Raw genomic sequence first — 16,903 nt, 5'->3', positions numbered from 1 at the left:
TTTAGATGCAGAAGTGGAGACTTAATAAACAGACTTTATTTTAATTAAGCAAGTGATATGTACTTTTTGAAAACTAGTCCTTTTTAGGTCACCTATGCTGAGCACCAAAAAATCCAATGTATCCAAATTACTTGACACTTTTGGAAATAAACTAATTTAAATTTATATTAAGATACTTAATAGGGTCTTCATACAATTTAGCAGGTAGATACTCAATTTAAAAGATTTTGTAGATATTTTTTTTTTAGTTTTGGAAAATACTCCAAACTTTAAGATGGATTTATCAACATTTGCAGTTAGTACCCACAGAAACTATTTCATGTTTCCTCTGTTTATCAGCCTGGCATTCAAATTGTAGCTTCAAAAAATGTTCATGAAAAATAAGTGCACTGCCTCTAAATATTTACCTTCATTGCTTTTTTTCAAATCTCCTTTACTTTGTGGTAAACAAAGACAGAAGGACTGGGCCAGTATTAAATTTGATTTGCGAAAGATTCAAGAGTATAAAGGCTTGCCAAAAAAACTATTTGGAGAAACAAGAATCAGACAAGGTAAATATTTCAGAATATATACAGTGAACTTGAGAAATAAATGAACCTTGGAAAGATATTAATAAAGAAGCTAATCTGAAGGCTTTGAGGAAATTTAATCTTTCCTTCTGCTTTTGTTTGACGAACCTGTTCTTCAGTAACAAAGAAACACATATATACTATTTTAACTATGAGTATCTGGTGACAGGAAAACAATATAGAAAGGTGTTCATGGGAATGGAAATCAGGAACTTGAGCCTGAATCCTGATCCTGCCACTAACAATCGTATGCAGCCTTGTTAAATCACTTATATCTAACTTTCCAAAAATGCCCTTTGAGGTTGTGTTTCTCAGAAATAGACAGATATACCGTAATACAAGTAGGGTCTACCTTGCTTGCTTGCTCCTTTTCTCAGACTCCCTGTACCTCCCATGTCTCACCTGCCATGACTTTCTTATTTTTTGTTGGTGTGGAGCAGAAAGTCCTCAGACCAGTAGCAGCTTCGCGATTAACTTGGTCTGTCCAATCAGGCCAGTTCTCCTACCCAAGTCTTTTGTCCACCCACACCCAGAGTGCTCCCTCTTTAAAGGGATGCTTTCACAGGTGTCTGAGGCTGTTGGGCCCCAGCTATCATAGCCTAGGCCCCCGTTTTCTCTCTGGCTGCACCCCACCTCGATCCACTGATTAAGACCTCAGCTTCTGCAGTATAGGTCTGGCCTTGATGGCAGCCTACCCCCTTGGGGTTTCATTTCAGTATGCTAGTTTCTGCCTTGGGGCTTGAGGCTGTCTTCTAGACCCTATAGCAGGTGGCATATCTTGGCACCCCTGTTTGTGGCCTCCTCCATTCCCTGTAGTCACAACCTGGTTCTCTGGTCACAAGTCCAAACTGAACAAAAAAGACACAAGTCAGCTGCTTCAAAAGAAAGCAAGTACAGGTTTCCCTTGCCAGCCATGGGGGTTAGGTTCCTGAAAGTTCCCATGGCTGGCAAAATTGGCAGGGCGGGGAAGCAGGGGCTCTGGGAGTGGAGTGAGGAGCACCAGCAAAGTTGTGGGGCCTGTGGGGGTGGGAAATGAGTAGTCTCCCTCCTTGGGTAAGCGTAGCACACAGGCCTTACCTGCTTAGGAGACTTCTCCCTAGCTTCCCTGGGAGGCTTGTGTGCCTGTCTGTCTCCAGCAGCACCCGCGCTCTCGAAAGCGCCTTTTCCTGATGCAGGCTTTCCTTGTATGGCCCCAGGCTGAGCTCAAATCCCCCAGTCTAATCTCCTTCCAGACATATGACTGGGTCCGCTGCCGTGACTCATTAGCTGCCTGGTTTTATCAATCCTGGTCCACCTATGCTGCTATTCTTCATTCCCTACCTCTCAAGCCTCATTAGTAACAGGGGCAGGGGCTCCCTGTTACATATGTCCACCCACTTCTTTCAGTCTTGCCGGGGAGGGGGCGAGGCCATGCCCCTTTCCTTCAGTCTGCACGGTTCCATCAGATCATCATGGGGGCACTCGTCTGCTAAGTACTATTTGTCCGTCTAACTTCTTTATTGCCTGCCATGCTTCTGAGGGCTGTTGGAAAGTCACTTACCCAAAGGCTTTTTCTCTACCCCTCTGGCTACTCATCTTATGCAGCCAGCTGTGCTAAATACCTCCTTTAGTGTCCACCATTTTGCTTTGGGGCTTAGGTTATTTACCATAATGGTGGCCCCAGATCTAACCTCTGGCTAGGCCCTATCCTGTGTGGCAGTATTTACATATACCCTTTTTGATGCCCCAACTGTCTGGGCACCTCCTTATCCTTCTTCAGCTGATCAACAGTTAATCAGTGGGGCCCACAGCTCTTTTTTCTTGCTCTTCCATGAGATGCAGTTCATGTTTTCATTTTGACTTCTGCATCGGTGATTTACAACAAACTTATAAGGTTGTAGGGTAAGATACTAGTGAATAAGGCATGGCCTTTAATTTGTTGGAGCCATTTTAGTGGGGTATGGTCGGTCACCATGGGAAACCTCCTTCCTAGTAGGTAGTACTGCAGGGCCTCCATGAACCATTAGAAGGACTGGACATTCCCTCTCTATCATTGCATATGCCCATTTATGATTGTGTAGCTTGCAACTGGTATAGGCCACTGGAACTTCATCATCCCCTTATCTTTGTGATAGCACAGCTCTGATGGCAATGTTGGATCCATCAGTCTGTATCATGAAGGGTTTTTTGAAATTTGGAGCATATACCCGTGGCTGTGAACGAAAGGCTTCTTTCACCTGATGGAAGGCCCTGTGCACTTCTAATACCCGATTCATTAGCCTTTGAAACATTGCTCCTGTACTGCATAGCCTGACCAAGTCCTCTGGTCACAAATCCAAACCAAACGAAAAAAAAAAAATCACAAGCCAGGTGCTTCATAAGAAGACAAGTAGTCTCCCTCCTTGGGTAAATGCTGCACACAGGCCTTACCTGCTTAGGAGTGTTCACCCCTGCTTCTCTGGGTGGCTTGTGTGCCTGCCCATCTCCAGCAGTGACTGCACTCTCAAGAGCTCCTCTCCCCACTGCAGGCTCCCCTTGGTCCTGGCTAGGCTTAAATGCCCCTGCCTAATCTGGCCATATGACTGGGTCTGCTGCACCCAGTGACCAGGTGCAGCCAGTTGCTCATTAGCTTCATCCATCCTGGACTCAGTTCACTTGCACTACTTTTCTTAACTGCCTACCCTCTCAAGTCCCACTAGTAACAGGGGCAGGGGTTCCCTGTTACACATACCAATACATATTGTTAAAAGGATGGCAAGGGACTTACTGCTTTTGAGAGTGTCAGCTGATCTGGTGTAACAGTCTTACCTCTCTGCTCCTATCCTGCTGCTAAATGAAATAAAAACTGAAATAATTTAGGCCTGAATCACACAAGGGATAAATTACTTCAGTTTAGGTGTACTTATTATAGGATACGAATGGACACACAACACAATTATACCAGATTCAGTTATATCCCTGTAACTTTATGGTATAGGCTGTGGACCAACTGGCTAAGCAGCAGCTCTGCAGAAAAGGGCCTGGGGGTTACAGTGGACAATAAGCTGAATAAGAGTCAACATTGCGCCCTTGTTGCAAAGAATGCCAACAGCATACTGGGCTTCATTAGTAGAAGCGTTGTCAGCAGATCAAGGCAAGTGATTATTCCCCTCTACTTGGCACTGGTGAGACTACATCTGGAATACTGTGTCCAGTTTTGGGGCCCCACTAGAGACAGGATGTGGACAAATTGGAGAGAGCCCAGTAAAGGGCAACAAAAATAGTTAGGGGGCTGAGGCACATGTCTTATGAGGGGAGGCTGAGAGAACTGGGCTTACTTAGTCTGGAGAAGAAAAGACTGGGGGCAGTGAGATAGTAGGGGGGGTGGTTCTTTTTTAAAGTAAAGTGTGTGTGTCTGTGTGTGTATACACACACACACAGACACACATACACACACTGTAATAAAACTTGAAAGTTTTCATGAAAAAATAAGAGCATGTGTCTCTTCCTAAAATAACCAATAGGGAAGAGAGAGAAAGCTACCCACCTCAGAATAATATGTGCTGATTCAGAGAAGTGGCTTGAACCAAAGTATTATAACCATAAAAACAGTGTTTTACAACAGTGGCGTAACAAGCAGAGTTGCTGAGGGAGAGCAAGGGGCCGGGGGGACTATGGGTGAGGCATGGGATCAAAGAGCAGGGGTGAAGGGTAATGTGTGGGTTCTGACATGGCGCAAAAGGGGCAGGGGAAGGGGGGAAGAGGGGTAGCACTCTTACAGATGCTGGGAACTCCACAGTCCTGGCTGAGCTACTGTTACTGGCATGCATGCTCTGCCTGCCCCTGCTGTTGCTCTTAAATCAGCAGCAGCAGCCAGGGAATGTTTTGGAGTTCCCAGCATGGGTATGCTGCTCGGGCATGGACTCTACAGGGGTGGTGGGCAATTCCAGTACCCCTCTTAACTTGACGACTGGGGTAGGTGCCCCCCATGGTCACCGCTAGTTATAAGGTTGGGATGTCACTGAGAGTCTTCCATATCCCAGGCAACTGTTGGGCTACAACCTATCCTTTCTCTCTACCTTCATTCTGGACCTACAAAAACCAATATTTTACTTTTAAAAAGTTTAGATAAATTAGTATTTTCTGATGAAAAATTATTTCCTCTGTCCCATAGCAGAAAAACATCCCTTAGCACTTCAAACACAAGATAACACGTATCCTAAAAGTAACCCTTACTTTTCCTCTAAGTAACGAACCTACCTTAAATAGAAATTAAAATGAGGCCTAATATTGCCAGTGAGTAGCTCTATTGAATTCTATTGCATTTCTGTGAGTAGCTCTATCGAATTCAGTATGGTTATTTTTGAAGTAATGTACTCTTTAATACAGGTTAGGATATCAGAATCTGACTGACAATGCCTGCATGTTGGTTAGCTAGAAGTTACATTACGATAGTTTAAGAGCATTTAGAATATATGCTGACATTACTTTTACTAACACAGCATGAAATACACCATTATTATATATGGAAATTTATGCACTTGTACTGAAAAGCATTGGCTGCCTTTCCATGACACTTTCTGTGAAATCTTGGCAAATGTCCAGTTCCCAACAGGTGACTCTTGAGAACTTGCTGAATCCTCTATATCAACTTACTTTTCTGTCATTGAGGTCAACATCGTCACCTTCATAGTCACCCTTTAAAAAAAGAAAATCTGCATCATGAAACAAGTCACACCCAGTGTTGTTATGTATCTAACATACCATGCATCTCATGCACTCACTGCATCAAAACAGAAAAGCAATTTGTAAAATAATAATACTGTATTTCATGAAGTCACGTTGTCATAGTACATTTGCTCTTTTGTCACCAACCACATTAAAAAATAGTAATGAAATCAGTCACTGGCTAAAATGAATGAATAAGTGATAAAAATAGCCTAACAATTTCAAGGGAAGGGATGTGGTATATCAGTTGCATTTGGGGTTTAGCTCAGTCCATGTTAGAGAGAACAGGCCAGCTGAGAAGGCTGATCCATATCCATACCAAAGTTCATAGGTGATTAGATCTGAGGTTTTGCTTTGGGGCCACTTCTAAAGGCGATACTTAACAGAATAAAAGAATCTGTGACCAGCCATAAGTTTCATAATATGTCCTATTATGCCATATCTAATAGGACATGGAATATGTCTCATAAGTATATATCTAACAGGACACAGAAGAATGGTTAATATGTACATTTAGTAGAATTTATTTAATCTTTCTAGATTTCTAAATGATATTTCTGTAGTTCAAGACAGCACAATACTTTCAATAAATACCAGATAAAGGACCTGTTCTTATCTTAGTTAGGCCCCACTTACATATTATACTTGAGGTGTGATTAACCAGTTAATCGTGCCTTAAGTGGACACCCAGTCACACATTCATTCAATTAATGGCCAAACAAAAAGAGGAATATACAACAAAGGTATTCCACAAAATGTGTGTAATAACTTTGTATAGCTGCTTCCTCCTATCATATCATTAATTGAATGTGTGGTCAAGGGCCCCTGTAGCTGGGATCCCCATTAGCTGACAGGGTTCCCAGCCACAGGGGCACCTCATGCACCCCCATGGCTGTGAGACAGCAACTGGCATGGTGTTCCAGCTGAAGGCATGCTTCATGCACCCTCCCAGCTATGAGACCACAACTAACTCAGGAAGCATCCCCACAGCTGGGAGACACAGATACAATCTCCTTGCTGTGGGGACTCCTGGGCGCTCCTGCAACTGGGAGCCTGGGTCAGGTAATAGGGCTCTCAGCTGCAGATGTGCATGGTACAACCTCCTGTCAGTTGAGGGGGCTCCCAGCCACAGGAGCTTATTTCTTGCCAGTGTAGGGGGTGTCCAGGATCAGGCTCCCCCTGCAACAGCATTAAGATGTGATAGGATCTGATCCACAGTCTCACAATTATGCCTCCTGCCATGCCTATTAGGGGTGTGTGCAATGGGCCGTATTCGATTCAGATTCGACCCGAATTGGGGACAGTGATTCGATTCATTGATTCGGATTCACTTTCCCCAATTCGATTTGGCTGAATCTGAATCTGAAGATTCGATGCTGATTCAGAGAATCAGTGATTTGGCCATAGACACAGCTTTAAATGCTTTTTCTACGTACCTTGAGGTACCAGGCATGGAACGTGAGTGCTGCAATGGTGAGGCGGATGGAGCATCCCACAGGAGCACAGGGGAGGACCCCTGCATGCTCAGTGGCAAACCTGGAAGTGGACCAGAAGTACTTCTGGTCCACTTCTGGGCCCACTGCCGAGCATGCAGGGGAGCCCCTCTGTGCCCCACCTTGGCTTGGTGATTGGCCGGGGGGGGGAGGGGGGGGACTCTGGGTGCCCTCCCAGACCCGGGAGGTACCAGTCGCTGAGCCAGGGGTGTCCCCCAGCGTGCTCCCCAGTGGACCTGGAAGTGCTTCTGGTCCACCTGTGGCTCTGCTGCCAAGCACACTGGGGAGCCCCCCTGCTTTCCTGTGGGACACTCCAGCCGCCCCAGAATCTCAGCATTCATGAGCCTCCTGGTACCTTGAGGTATGTAGAAAAAACATTTAAAGCTGTGTCTGTGGCTGAATTGTTGAATCTTTCCGAATCGATTTGGAGGGTTCTGATTCAATTCCAAGAGATTAACGAGTGGCCTGATTCTATTCAGATTTGCAGATTTGGCCACCAAATTGGGCCGAATCTCCACCGGATCAAATCAGGGACCGGAACTTCACACAGCCCTAATGTGGCATGGCATTAGGTGTGATTGTGTGGATTGAGCATTCAATCCTATCATGCCTTTATCTGCACATGTAGAGGGGCCCTTACACCCATTCCACACCATTTAATCCCTTGACAACCGAAGTCATAATAGCCATTTACAGTTTTAAGTCTGGATAGTATCAAGTTAACATCCAGACTTTCTGGAGCATTCCCTCAAAATACCAGCTATTTATTTAGATAATGAATCTTTTACCATCCCATTCCCTGGAGGGTGATTCCCTAGCTCTTTTTTAAAAATTTAAATAAAGGTCACCAAGCAGCTCTAGGGGATCACCTGGTACAGATTCATACCAGTGCAGAAGGGTGAAAGGTTTTCTATAAGGTTCCTTACTGGTCCCTGATCCTGCTAATCTCAACTGGGGCCATAAAGTAAATTATTTGGAAAAAATAAAGTTGTGATGAGGACCAGATTCCTTTACTTATATAAGCAGTCTGGTTAAATACTAGAGTTCACACACAAATTTATGTTTCATGGGGTGCATCTACACATGACATTTACTGTGCAGTTCACTAATTAACTGTACAATAAACATCTCAGGGTCTACACGTGTGCTTCTATTAGGTTGGAGTACACTAATAAACTCTGCAGCAGAGTAGGACTTGTAAATAGAAGTCCTAACCTTCCACAGAGTTTTTTCACATGCAGCAGTGCACATGCAGATGCTGAGCCGGCTGGCTGGGGCACAAGGGTGCTTCAGTGTGGGGGCTGCCTGCCAGCTAGCACCACATTAATGCACCCTCATTCTCCAGGCAGTCCCTCCACAGCACATTGAACCTAGTAGAAGCTGCCCTGGGCTGGCAGGCTGACCCCTGGGTACCTTGCCAGCAGAGACTGCTGCGACCCAGTTCAATGTGCTGTGGTTCGGGCACACATGTAAACTGCACGCCTGGGAGCTTCCCAGGAGCAATAAACTGCAGAGCAATAAGCGTGTAGATGTTCTATGGTGACAATTAAAACCCTGAGTATGAAATTATTCCTCCTTCACAATGGCAACTGATCATATACACAATCAACAACATTCATTATATTTGCTGGGACATGCCTGGGGGATTTAGACCGGGAAACTAGCCACTTGGAGCCACAGAAATAAATATATATCCTATCAAAGGTGCCAGAGTCCTTGAGAGCAGAAGGTCAAAAACTAAGAAAAACATTTAATTTACTGAGACATCAAAACAACTCTATTAATTTACTGTTAAAGCAGTATTTTTTGACGACCAAAGACACTCAGTTGTGGGGGATTTACTAAAAAAGAATGCACAGTTGACAGAGGTTTATACATTATTGAAATCCATTGTAAAAGTAGAGGGGAAAATAAGTCTTTTGAAACACTAAAGATGTTTGAGATGGTGTCATTAATACATAGCATTTCTTGGTGTCAGATTGTAGACATGTAAAATATATTTCAAGATCACTTACATCATGCAGGGGATATGCGGCACTGTAAACGCCATTGGCAAGCAAACTGGTGATCCCTTGAAAAACAAAGACATAATAACTATTTACAATTTCAAGTTTGGACAGTATCAAGTTAACATTCAACCTTTCTGGAACATTCCCTCAAAATAAGTCATTTGGTTAGGTAATGAATCTTTTGCCATCACATTCTCTCCACATAAGTTTGATTTTTGAGCCCATAGATTATTAAACATAATTTATTTTATGAAACAGAAAACTGAAGACAGTAAAAGGAAGTCATATCTATCTATCTATCTATAGATAGATATATGAAGATCAAACACTCAAGGCCAATCACTTGAAATTAGGCATTACAACAAATTACATTTTTCTGAAGAGTCAGTCTGATTTGAAAGGCAAGTCTGCAGATCTGAAAGTGAGTAAGCAAGAGGCTGGATCACAAGAAGAATATGGATGGAATTGATGGCATAAAGGAACACACATTCACACATCATATGCACAAAGTTTTAAATTGAGATTTCAGATTGATCAGAGAAATTGTAGGGAAAGCCTTTGCAAAGACCTTGTGTAATACTTACCATATTTACCACATTTTCGTCTTTTATTTAAAAGTGCAGTTTCCTTCTTTCTTCCCTCTCCTTTCCCTGTTTACACATCCGTCTATTAGTTACATGCATGAGCCTGAAAGCAATTAATGCTATATCTATAAAATGAATGTGGGTTGAGGGAATACTGAGGAGTTTTTATGTTCTGCTGTCTAAAGAGTGATCTCATTCTTTAACTTGGGGATAGAGTAAAAGAAGTAGGGACATGCAACATATGCAACAGGTGAAGAATGCACTTAGAAATCTCATCTTGCTACAGAATTCCAAAGACTGCTTAGCTGGACACACATCCATGGATTGTTAGTATATAATTCAAGATATGGGTGTTTGGTTTTTTGGTTTTTTTTGGTTTTTTTTTTGTTTTTTTTTTTTTACAGCTGCTGGCATTAATATAGCTACTTCCAAATATGGACAATCTACAAGACTCTGAATGGGTCATGTTACCTATGAAGATATGTTTGTGATTTAGCAGAATTGCATATTGAATGTTGACTTAGACCTTTTCAGACCAGGCCCTCAGGTGATTTAACGTGACATAACTCCATTGGTTTCAATAAAATTAATTTGATTAAAATCTGGCCAATGTGTTTAAAAGGAATTTAAGAAAAGTAAAAAACGAAACCAAAAAAATGATATATTTTCAGATGCTCTCTGGATATGTTGCATTTCAATCCACTTCTGACATCATAATATGGGACTCAGTATAAAGAAACATTGAGAATAATTCAACAATATTTTTGGTGTAAAGGGTTTTTTAAGAGGAGCATTTCCAAATTTATTAGGGGCCCAATCCTTCAAGTTATTGGGTACCTTTTGGAGGAGGGATTAAGTGCTCTTAACCCACCGAGAAATGCCTACAATGCTGTAAGACTATTCTTTGGAAAATCCTACTGTATAACAATAAAAACTGCACACAGAGGGCCTTTTCACACTTCATTGAGGTAGAACTGGATAACAGACAGGTAAGGCACATTTGCAGTTGTAGCAACCATCTGCATATTGACTTTAAACTTCTTAGTGTACCATTCACAATTTTACAGGCACACAGTATAAACAGCAGAAGTGTTTACATTGGAGTGCTTATTATATTGCTCTGTATTTCCTGCTATGCAGCAAAACCCTTGAGGAAGCACTTTCAAAATGTTCTATATCCCTATCAGTATTCATTCAACTCCGATTCAAACATTTGTTTAGGTCAGATTAAACCTATGTTGATTAAACCTACTGAAGATCTAGTCACAAAAGCTTTTTAAACAAGGCACACACTGTAATCTTTCCATGCCCACATCTGATAGAGGTTGTAGAAGAAAAGGTCCCTTTTCTTCACCTTTTCTAAAGGGACCATTAATGTTGTTCCCATTTTAGACTAGGAAGGCATGCAAGCAACTAATTCCAAGATAAGATTCCACACCAAGTGGTGTGATGTTCCACTACCCAGAATGCTAGTACATTATTTCTTCTGTGAAACTGGTCTAGCAGCAGCATTTCAAAATAGATCCTGGCAGTCTCTCCTGGAAACAGCAGTTTTGCCAGTTCATCAACTAAGTAACCTTAAGGTATATACACTCTGGTTACACTGATAGTTAGACTGGACTTCAAGATCATCCTCATGCCTGTGGACCATCTATACTGTAAACCACTATGCTTTACCTCTTGTGTCAGTCTAGACTGACTCTTGAAGGCATGACCTCAATCCTGATCCTGCATTTCTCCTATATCACCCTTTCTGCATTGCATTTGGAACTTATCTGGGTGCTGCAGGCCTCAAGATTAGGATGTCTCCTGCCAGCAATCTCACAATTCTGTTATTGGCTTCTGGCTCATCTGCACCCCATTTCTTTCTTTATAATCCAGAAGGAAAGACAAATCTGTAGTATAACTAGGAAACACCACTCTGGGCACCAGCTTTGAAGGGGGATAAGAGGGGTGGGAAAAAAGTGCTGCTGCTGCGTTTGTACAATCACACAGGTGGCACAGTGACAACTGAAAGTCACTGCTTCCCCCCTATGTCACAGCTGTCCTGGGTACTGTGCTGCATCGTTATGCCTCTAAGACAAGTAGTCCACTGACCAGTTCCTAAAATGGCTTTGCTTTGCAAATAAGCAACACAAGTATGTACGGGTTTGGTATTGGTATCTATGCCATATCTAAGCTGGCTGAGTATGATCTTAAGGTCTATTCTCAGAAATCAGTGTAGACAAATCTATAAGAACTCACTAATTGTTAACTGTATCATGCTACTTGAACTGAAAAGTCAGAATATGAAAAACATTTCTGGCTTAATCATTCCTCTGTTATTTGATAGATTTCTTAACAGCTTATATGTCAATATTTGAACAGAGCTACCTGTAATTCAAGTTCAGGCTTGTGGACAAATTAATGATTTAAACAACTGCCAGCAGTTATTGAATCTTCCCCCCACCCCCACACTTTTCCTTTTAGCTCTCCTCCTCCCTGACCCCCTCCCCGCCCCCCACACCTTTCTTCCCCCTTTCTGTGGAATGTCAGTTATGGGGGAAGATTGGATTTGAGGAATTGAGCCTTTTACCATATATGATTTGGCTTACTATGAGTTATTTATTAACTTCAGTCCCAGAGCTAAGTGGATTGTTACATGTCATAGTCTGTGTTAAACAGGCTTTTAAGAAACTGAAGGGTGAATATGGTCAGCAGATCGTTACTAAGATGATCTGCTTTTTCTTTTCTTTTCTTTTCTTTTCTTGAATGTTGTTGGATCCACACTTCTGAAGGTTGAAATCCTACAACCCTGGGCAGGCCCACTCCAATGCCTGGATTCTCTGCTGAGTGGCACTGATTGGCATTCTTGGCTAAATCATGATGGTGCTGGAAACTTCTCAAATGCACAGCCACCAGGTAGTAACAACTTAAGGTCACTACTGAAATGGCGTGGATTAATCTGGCCAGATCTAGATTCTGATTCCTGATCCTGCAATTGTTTACATCCATGGCAACACCAAACAAGCTAGCTCAGGTACTGGAAGCAGTATAGTCACGTTAACAGAATGGTCTGGCCAGAAAAATCTGCTCTGCTTCTCAGATAGCATTTGTGATTGCATTATGTGGCTACACTGCTTCCAGTTTGTGAGACAGATAACTCATTCAAAGCTAATCTGCGTATCTGCATGGTACTACATACTGCTTTATGCTGCTGTCCAGTCCTTTTTCAGACTTCAGATTGTCTGATCTTCTGAATCTCATTTTACAATGTCATTCAAGATCTATTTGTAATAACAGATCTATACCTTTACAGACGACAAATTTTCCAGCTTAAAACTATTATACAAGCATGAAGCAAAACATAGTCGGGGGGATAAAATCTAAACCATGCCTTCCATTCCAGTTTTGCAAGCATTTATGATATCTGAAAATGAAGTTGACCTCAGACCTAGATATTGTTCCTTACCCATGCTGTATTTGGCTTTGGTACATGTTGTTCTTTTCAGGATTTCATAAACCTGTATTAGCAAAATGGAAGAAGGAAAAATGTTATTTTAAGTATTTTGTCAGTGGAAGTGAATAGCAAGATCTTCATCAGAGAACAATTCAAATACAAATACTGGGACCTCTGAACTGTAGATTAATTCACTATTCTTTTATAAAATTGCGGGTATTGAGGAAATTAGACTATTTTATTTCTATGTCCAGTATCTGTAAGGAGAGAAACTTAACTAAACTGCCAATTAATAAGATATATGATTTTGATTTGCTTGGGGAAGTGGGTTAAATTTATCTATTTATTATTATAGTATTACTATTTATAGGAACTTTAGGAAATGTAGATCCCAGGATAAAAGCACATTTCTACAAATAGCTTGTACTCTAAATTGCCCCATCAGGCCAGCTGGTATAAACTGGCTTATCTCCACTGACATTAAACAAAGCCATGCAGTTTTCACCCAAGTATTTATTTATTTTGAACAACTCTTGTATATTCCAACAGAGGGCCTGGGCAGATAAACATCACCCTATGTTGATCTGGGAAAGAGAAGTACTCTCATGCCATTCTTCACACAGGAGGGTACAGGACAAATTACACATCATTAAAATGAGCAAGTGAGCTGTATGGCTCACTACTTTTAATCCTGTCTGCCCAAGAGAACAAAAGAATAATACAGCAAGAGGATTAAAAGGGACACTGAGGGTCATCAAGTTCAACCCCTTACATGAAAGCAGGAACTAAAAGTGTTTTTTTGAAGGTACATAGATAGCTCCATAGCTTAGTCTCGGGTACTGGCATGTAATCTCAGCTCCCTCCCCCCACAACCTCACTCCCCATTTTAGACTAAATAGGCAGGAGATACTCAGGGGACTGTTGCTTTTAAATATGCTGCCAATTCATTTTCATAACTTGCTTGTGCAGCCACAAGTCTAAATCTTATTGGCTCAAAGGTCTAATATAAACTAAAGTCAAAAGAGTGGTTTCAGAACTGCAGCGATCAAGGAATCTACCATACAAACCTTGATACACCAAAAAGAAGCCCTGAGGTTTATTTAGTGCCATGGAGTGCTAGACGTATGCTAAGGATGCCCAAATAGGTGTCGGCACTGTAAATTATAGGTCTTTTTGTAGTGACATTCAAAGGGTTCATTTGGAAGGTTGTTCCTTCTATGTACATATATGACCTTAAATCTTCTAGATCAGGGGTGGGCAATTATTTTGGCTGGAGGGCCACTTAATGAGTTTTGGTGAGCTGTTGAGGCCTGCTAGGATAGCCCTGGCCCTTGACAGTAGCCCTGCCCCCTGGTCGCCATCTTGGGATAAGAAATCCCACCTCTAGCCCATGACCTTTGCCACTGGAAGTCCCTCCCCTTGCCCCAGAAGTTCTCCTTTGGGGAGGGAGGGTGCTGCCATCTTGAACCCGGAAAAACATCAAATTATATACTAAAAAAAATAAAGTATCTACTATAATTTATTTTAATTTTATTTTAAAAAAGATTATCCTGGTTTGTGTGTGTTTGCATAGCGTATCTAGAGGCAATTGCATAATAGTTCAAAATACAGTCTTACTCTTGTATATTGTGTGTGAGGGGTAAGGGAATGTATGAGTGGGGTGTGTGGTTGGGGAGTGGGTATATGTGTGTGTGTGGTGGGGTGTGATGTGTGGGTATGTATGGTGGGAAGGTGGATGTGGGGTATGTGGTTGGGGAGGGGGACTGTATGAGGGTGTGGAGTTAAGGTGGGTGGGGTGGGAGTGTGTGTGGGAAGGTGTGGGTGTGTTTGGGGGGAATGGTGGGGGTGCATGTGTATACATGTATGTGCATGCGTGTGGGCATGGGTAGGTTCTCAGAGTCCCTAGAGTGTGCCAGTCCTTGGAGCTGCATGCGGTGGCAATGAGCAGGGTCGGCCCGACCTGGCCCCATAGTGCACAACTCCCTGTGCTCCCACCCAAATCCCTGGCCACAGATGGTGGCAGCGTGTAGGGCCAGCCCCACTGAGCCCTGAGCTATGAAACCAGCAGTGCAGGTCATGGGGCTCGACTGGGGTGGCAGGGAGAGGGGTAGAGGTGGCCCAGCTCCATAGTGTTGAGCTCCCCACCATTCCCCATGACTTGTGCATAGCAGTGAGCGGGGCCAGACTGCCAGCTCCATCACGTGGGACTCTCCCCAGAGGCACACAGCTCAGACAAGCTTTATGAGATGGAGCCAGGTGGACCCTGTGCCTAGACTCCACACACATGATGCCCCACCTTAAGTCCCCACTAGTCCTGGGGGACCGGTGCAGGCCCTGTGCTCCCACCGCTGCCATTCCCCCAGTACTGCTACTTCCCCCACTGCCACTGCTGCCCTTCACCTACTGCTTCCCTACTCTCCCTCCCACATGCCTGCCCATCATTGCTGCTGCTGTTTCCCACCCACCACTGCTACTCCTCCTGCCTACCCTCCCTGCCTGCCTGCCCACCCACTTCTCTAGCTCCAGCCCACCCTGGCCAGCACTATGTAGCATGGCACTGACCCAGCCTAGTGTGGGTCCCACGATGTGGGCTGATCATGGCAGTTTCTGCCCCCCCCCTTCCTCGCTGGGCACCACCAACTCCATGCCACATGGTCAGCGTGGATCCAGCCTGGCCTGATAAGATCCTATGGCATGGGCTGATTAAGGTGATTCCCCCCTCTCCCTCCATCCGATGTTATCTGAGTTTCCACTCAGATGGAGGGAGGGCTGGGGAACAGCCAAAGGGTCACCAGGCCAGAAGCCGCAGAGCCTTCAGATTGGGGGCTGGTAGTAGGGAGGCTAGGGGGTGGGATGGGTGGGGAAGGGCCAGGTGGTCCTTGCTGCTCTGCTGCTGGGTTCTGCCACTGTTGGGTCCTGCCATCAGCTCCTCCTAGGTCCTGCTACTGCAGGCACCTTGTTATATTTGACAGGCAGCCACAGACAGATAATAATTAATTTTCTAAATTTTTAGGGGCCCAGCGGGCTGGAAAGAATGACCTGGCAAACCAGATATGACCCATGAACTGTATTTTGCCCACCCCTGGTCTAGAACGTAGGCACCTCATAATTATACTTGCAATACCTGTGTGAGGTAAGAAAGCATTTTCTCCATTTTACAGACGGATAATTGTGCCAGGATAGTTTATATAACCTGCCTAAGTCATTAAGGCAACCTTTAGTTGAACTGGGAACTGAGTCAGGGTCTACTGAATTCCAGTCTAGTTCTCTATTCATGAGAGAACTCTTCCATCAATATGTCTGCCTTAAATGTTATTCCCTAGTTTGGGTGAAGTGAAGTCCTGTTATAATTTCAATTATATAATATATATTTTAGGAATAAATGAAAAGTTCTGTGTCTTGCTTTCTGGATGTCAAACAATGCTTAGGAGTGACAGGATTCCTATTCATTGAGCAGTGGGTGGAAGGGTCAATATTTATACTATGATTCAAAAACACATATTGAAAGATTAGAAAGATGACTTTAAGAAACAATGATAAAGACTGAAGTACATAAAGCACAAAAGGGAACCATTTGATCTACTTCATATTACAAGGTCACTTTCAGAGATTTTAAACACACAGGCCTATCACCATACTATCTGTTTTATTTCTGTATGTAACAGAATTAATCTTTTTCACATCTTAAGCTATTAAACAATGAGCTACCTCTTTCTGCCCCAAACCCTCGGCTATCATCTCTTTTTGTTCCATCTTCCCTTGACCTTTTTTCAGTCTATATGGACTTCTCTTTCTTTTGCTCCTTCTCTTTTAACTACGCTTCTCTTTTTGCACATCCTGTGCCCTTAATCCTCCCTTTCTTTCTTTCTTACCTGGCAGGGGTATACCATGCTCATGTATGTGGTCTACCCAGGGTGAGGCTTGACCCCTTGCACTCCGGGCTTGCTGACCTCTGCGATTTTCCGAAATACGGGAAACTCGACTGCATAATTTGTGGTAGTGGGGGACTGCGCGCTCGCTCGCTCGCTCCAAAGCATGATGCACCATAACAACATCATCAAACAGTGATGTGTAGAAACACCCTTAGAGTTCTTATAGTCTGCCACTGTGCAGACTAATAACC

General features: G+C 43.2%; 1 protein-coding gene and 1 non-coding gene across 6 annotated transcripts in view; one reads left to right on the top strand and one right to left on the bottom strand.

Annotated features, from left to right (window-relative positions):
* ANO1 (anoctamin 1) overlaps positions 1–16,903 on the bottom strand; it is a 137,682-nt gene that overhangs the window by 54,186 nt on the left and 66,593 nt on the right. For 3 of the 5 annotated variants that reach the window (XM_019477055.2, XM_059722736.1, XM_019477056.2), the window contains exons 7-10: positions 12,793–12,844; positions 9,342–9,407; positions 8,764–8,819; positions 5,184–5,225 (exon numbers count right to left, since the gene is read on the bottom strand). In XM_019477055.2, coding sequence (XP_019332600.1) covers positions 5,184–5,225; positions 8,764–8,819; positions 9,342–9,407; positions 12,793–12,844 — 216 coding nt within the window. The remainder of the gene's footprint in view (positions 1–5,183; positions 5,226–8,763; positions 8,820–9,341; positions 9,408–12,792; positions 12,845–16,903) is intronic. The other 2 variants (XM_006270507.4, XM_019477058.2) reach the window with 1 other exon arrangement.
* LOC132248957 (U1 spliceosomal RNA) lies at positions 16,645–16,808 on the top strand. Its single transcript, XR_009460427.1, has one exon. It is a non-coding gene; the product is annotated as a U1 spliceosomal RNA (small nuclear RNA).

Source organism: Alligator mississippiensis, chromosome 2 (genome assembly GCF_030867095.1).
Source record: "Alligator mississippiensis isolate rAllMis1 chromosome 2, rAllMis1, whole genome shotgun sequence".
In the NCBI taxonomy this organism is placed as follows: Eukaryota; Metazoa; Chordata; order Crocodylia; family Alligatoridae; genus Alligator; species Alligator mississippiensis.
The sequence above is the reverse complement of the archived record's forward strand: the minus strand, read 5'-3'. Positions and strand labels throughout refer to the sequence as shown.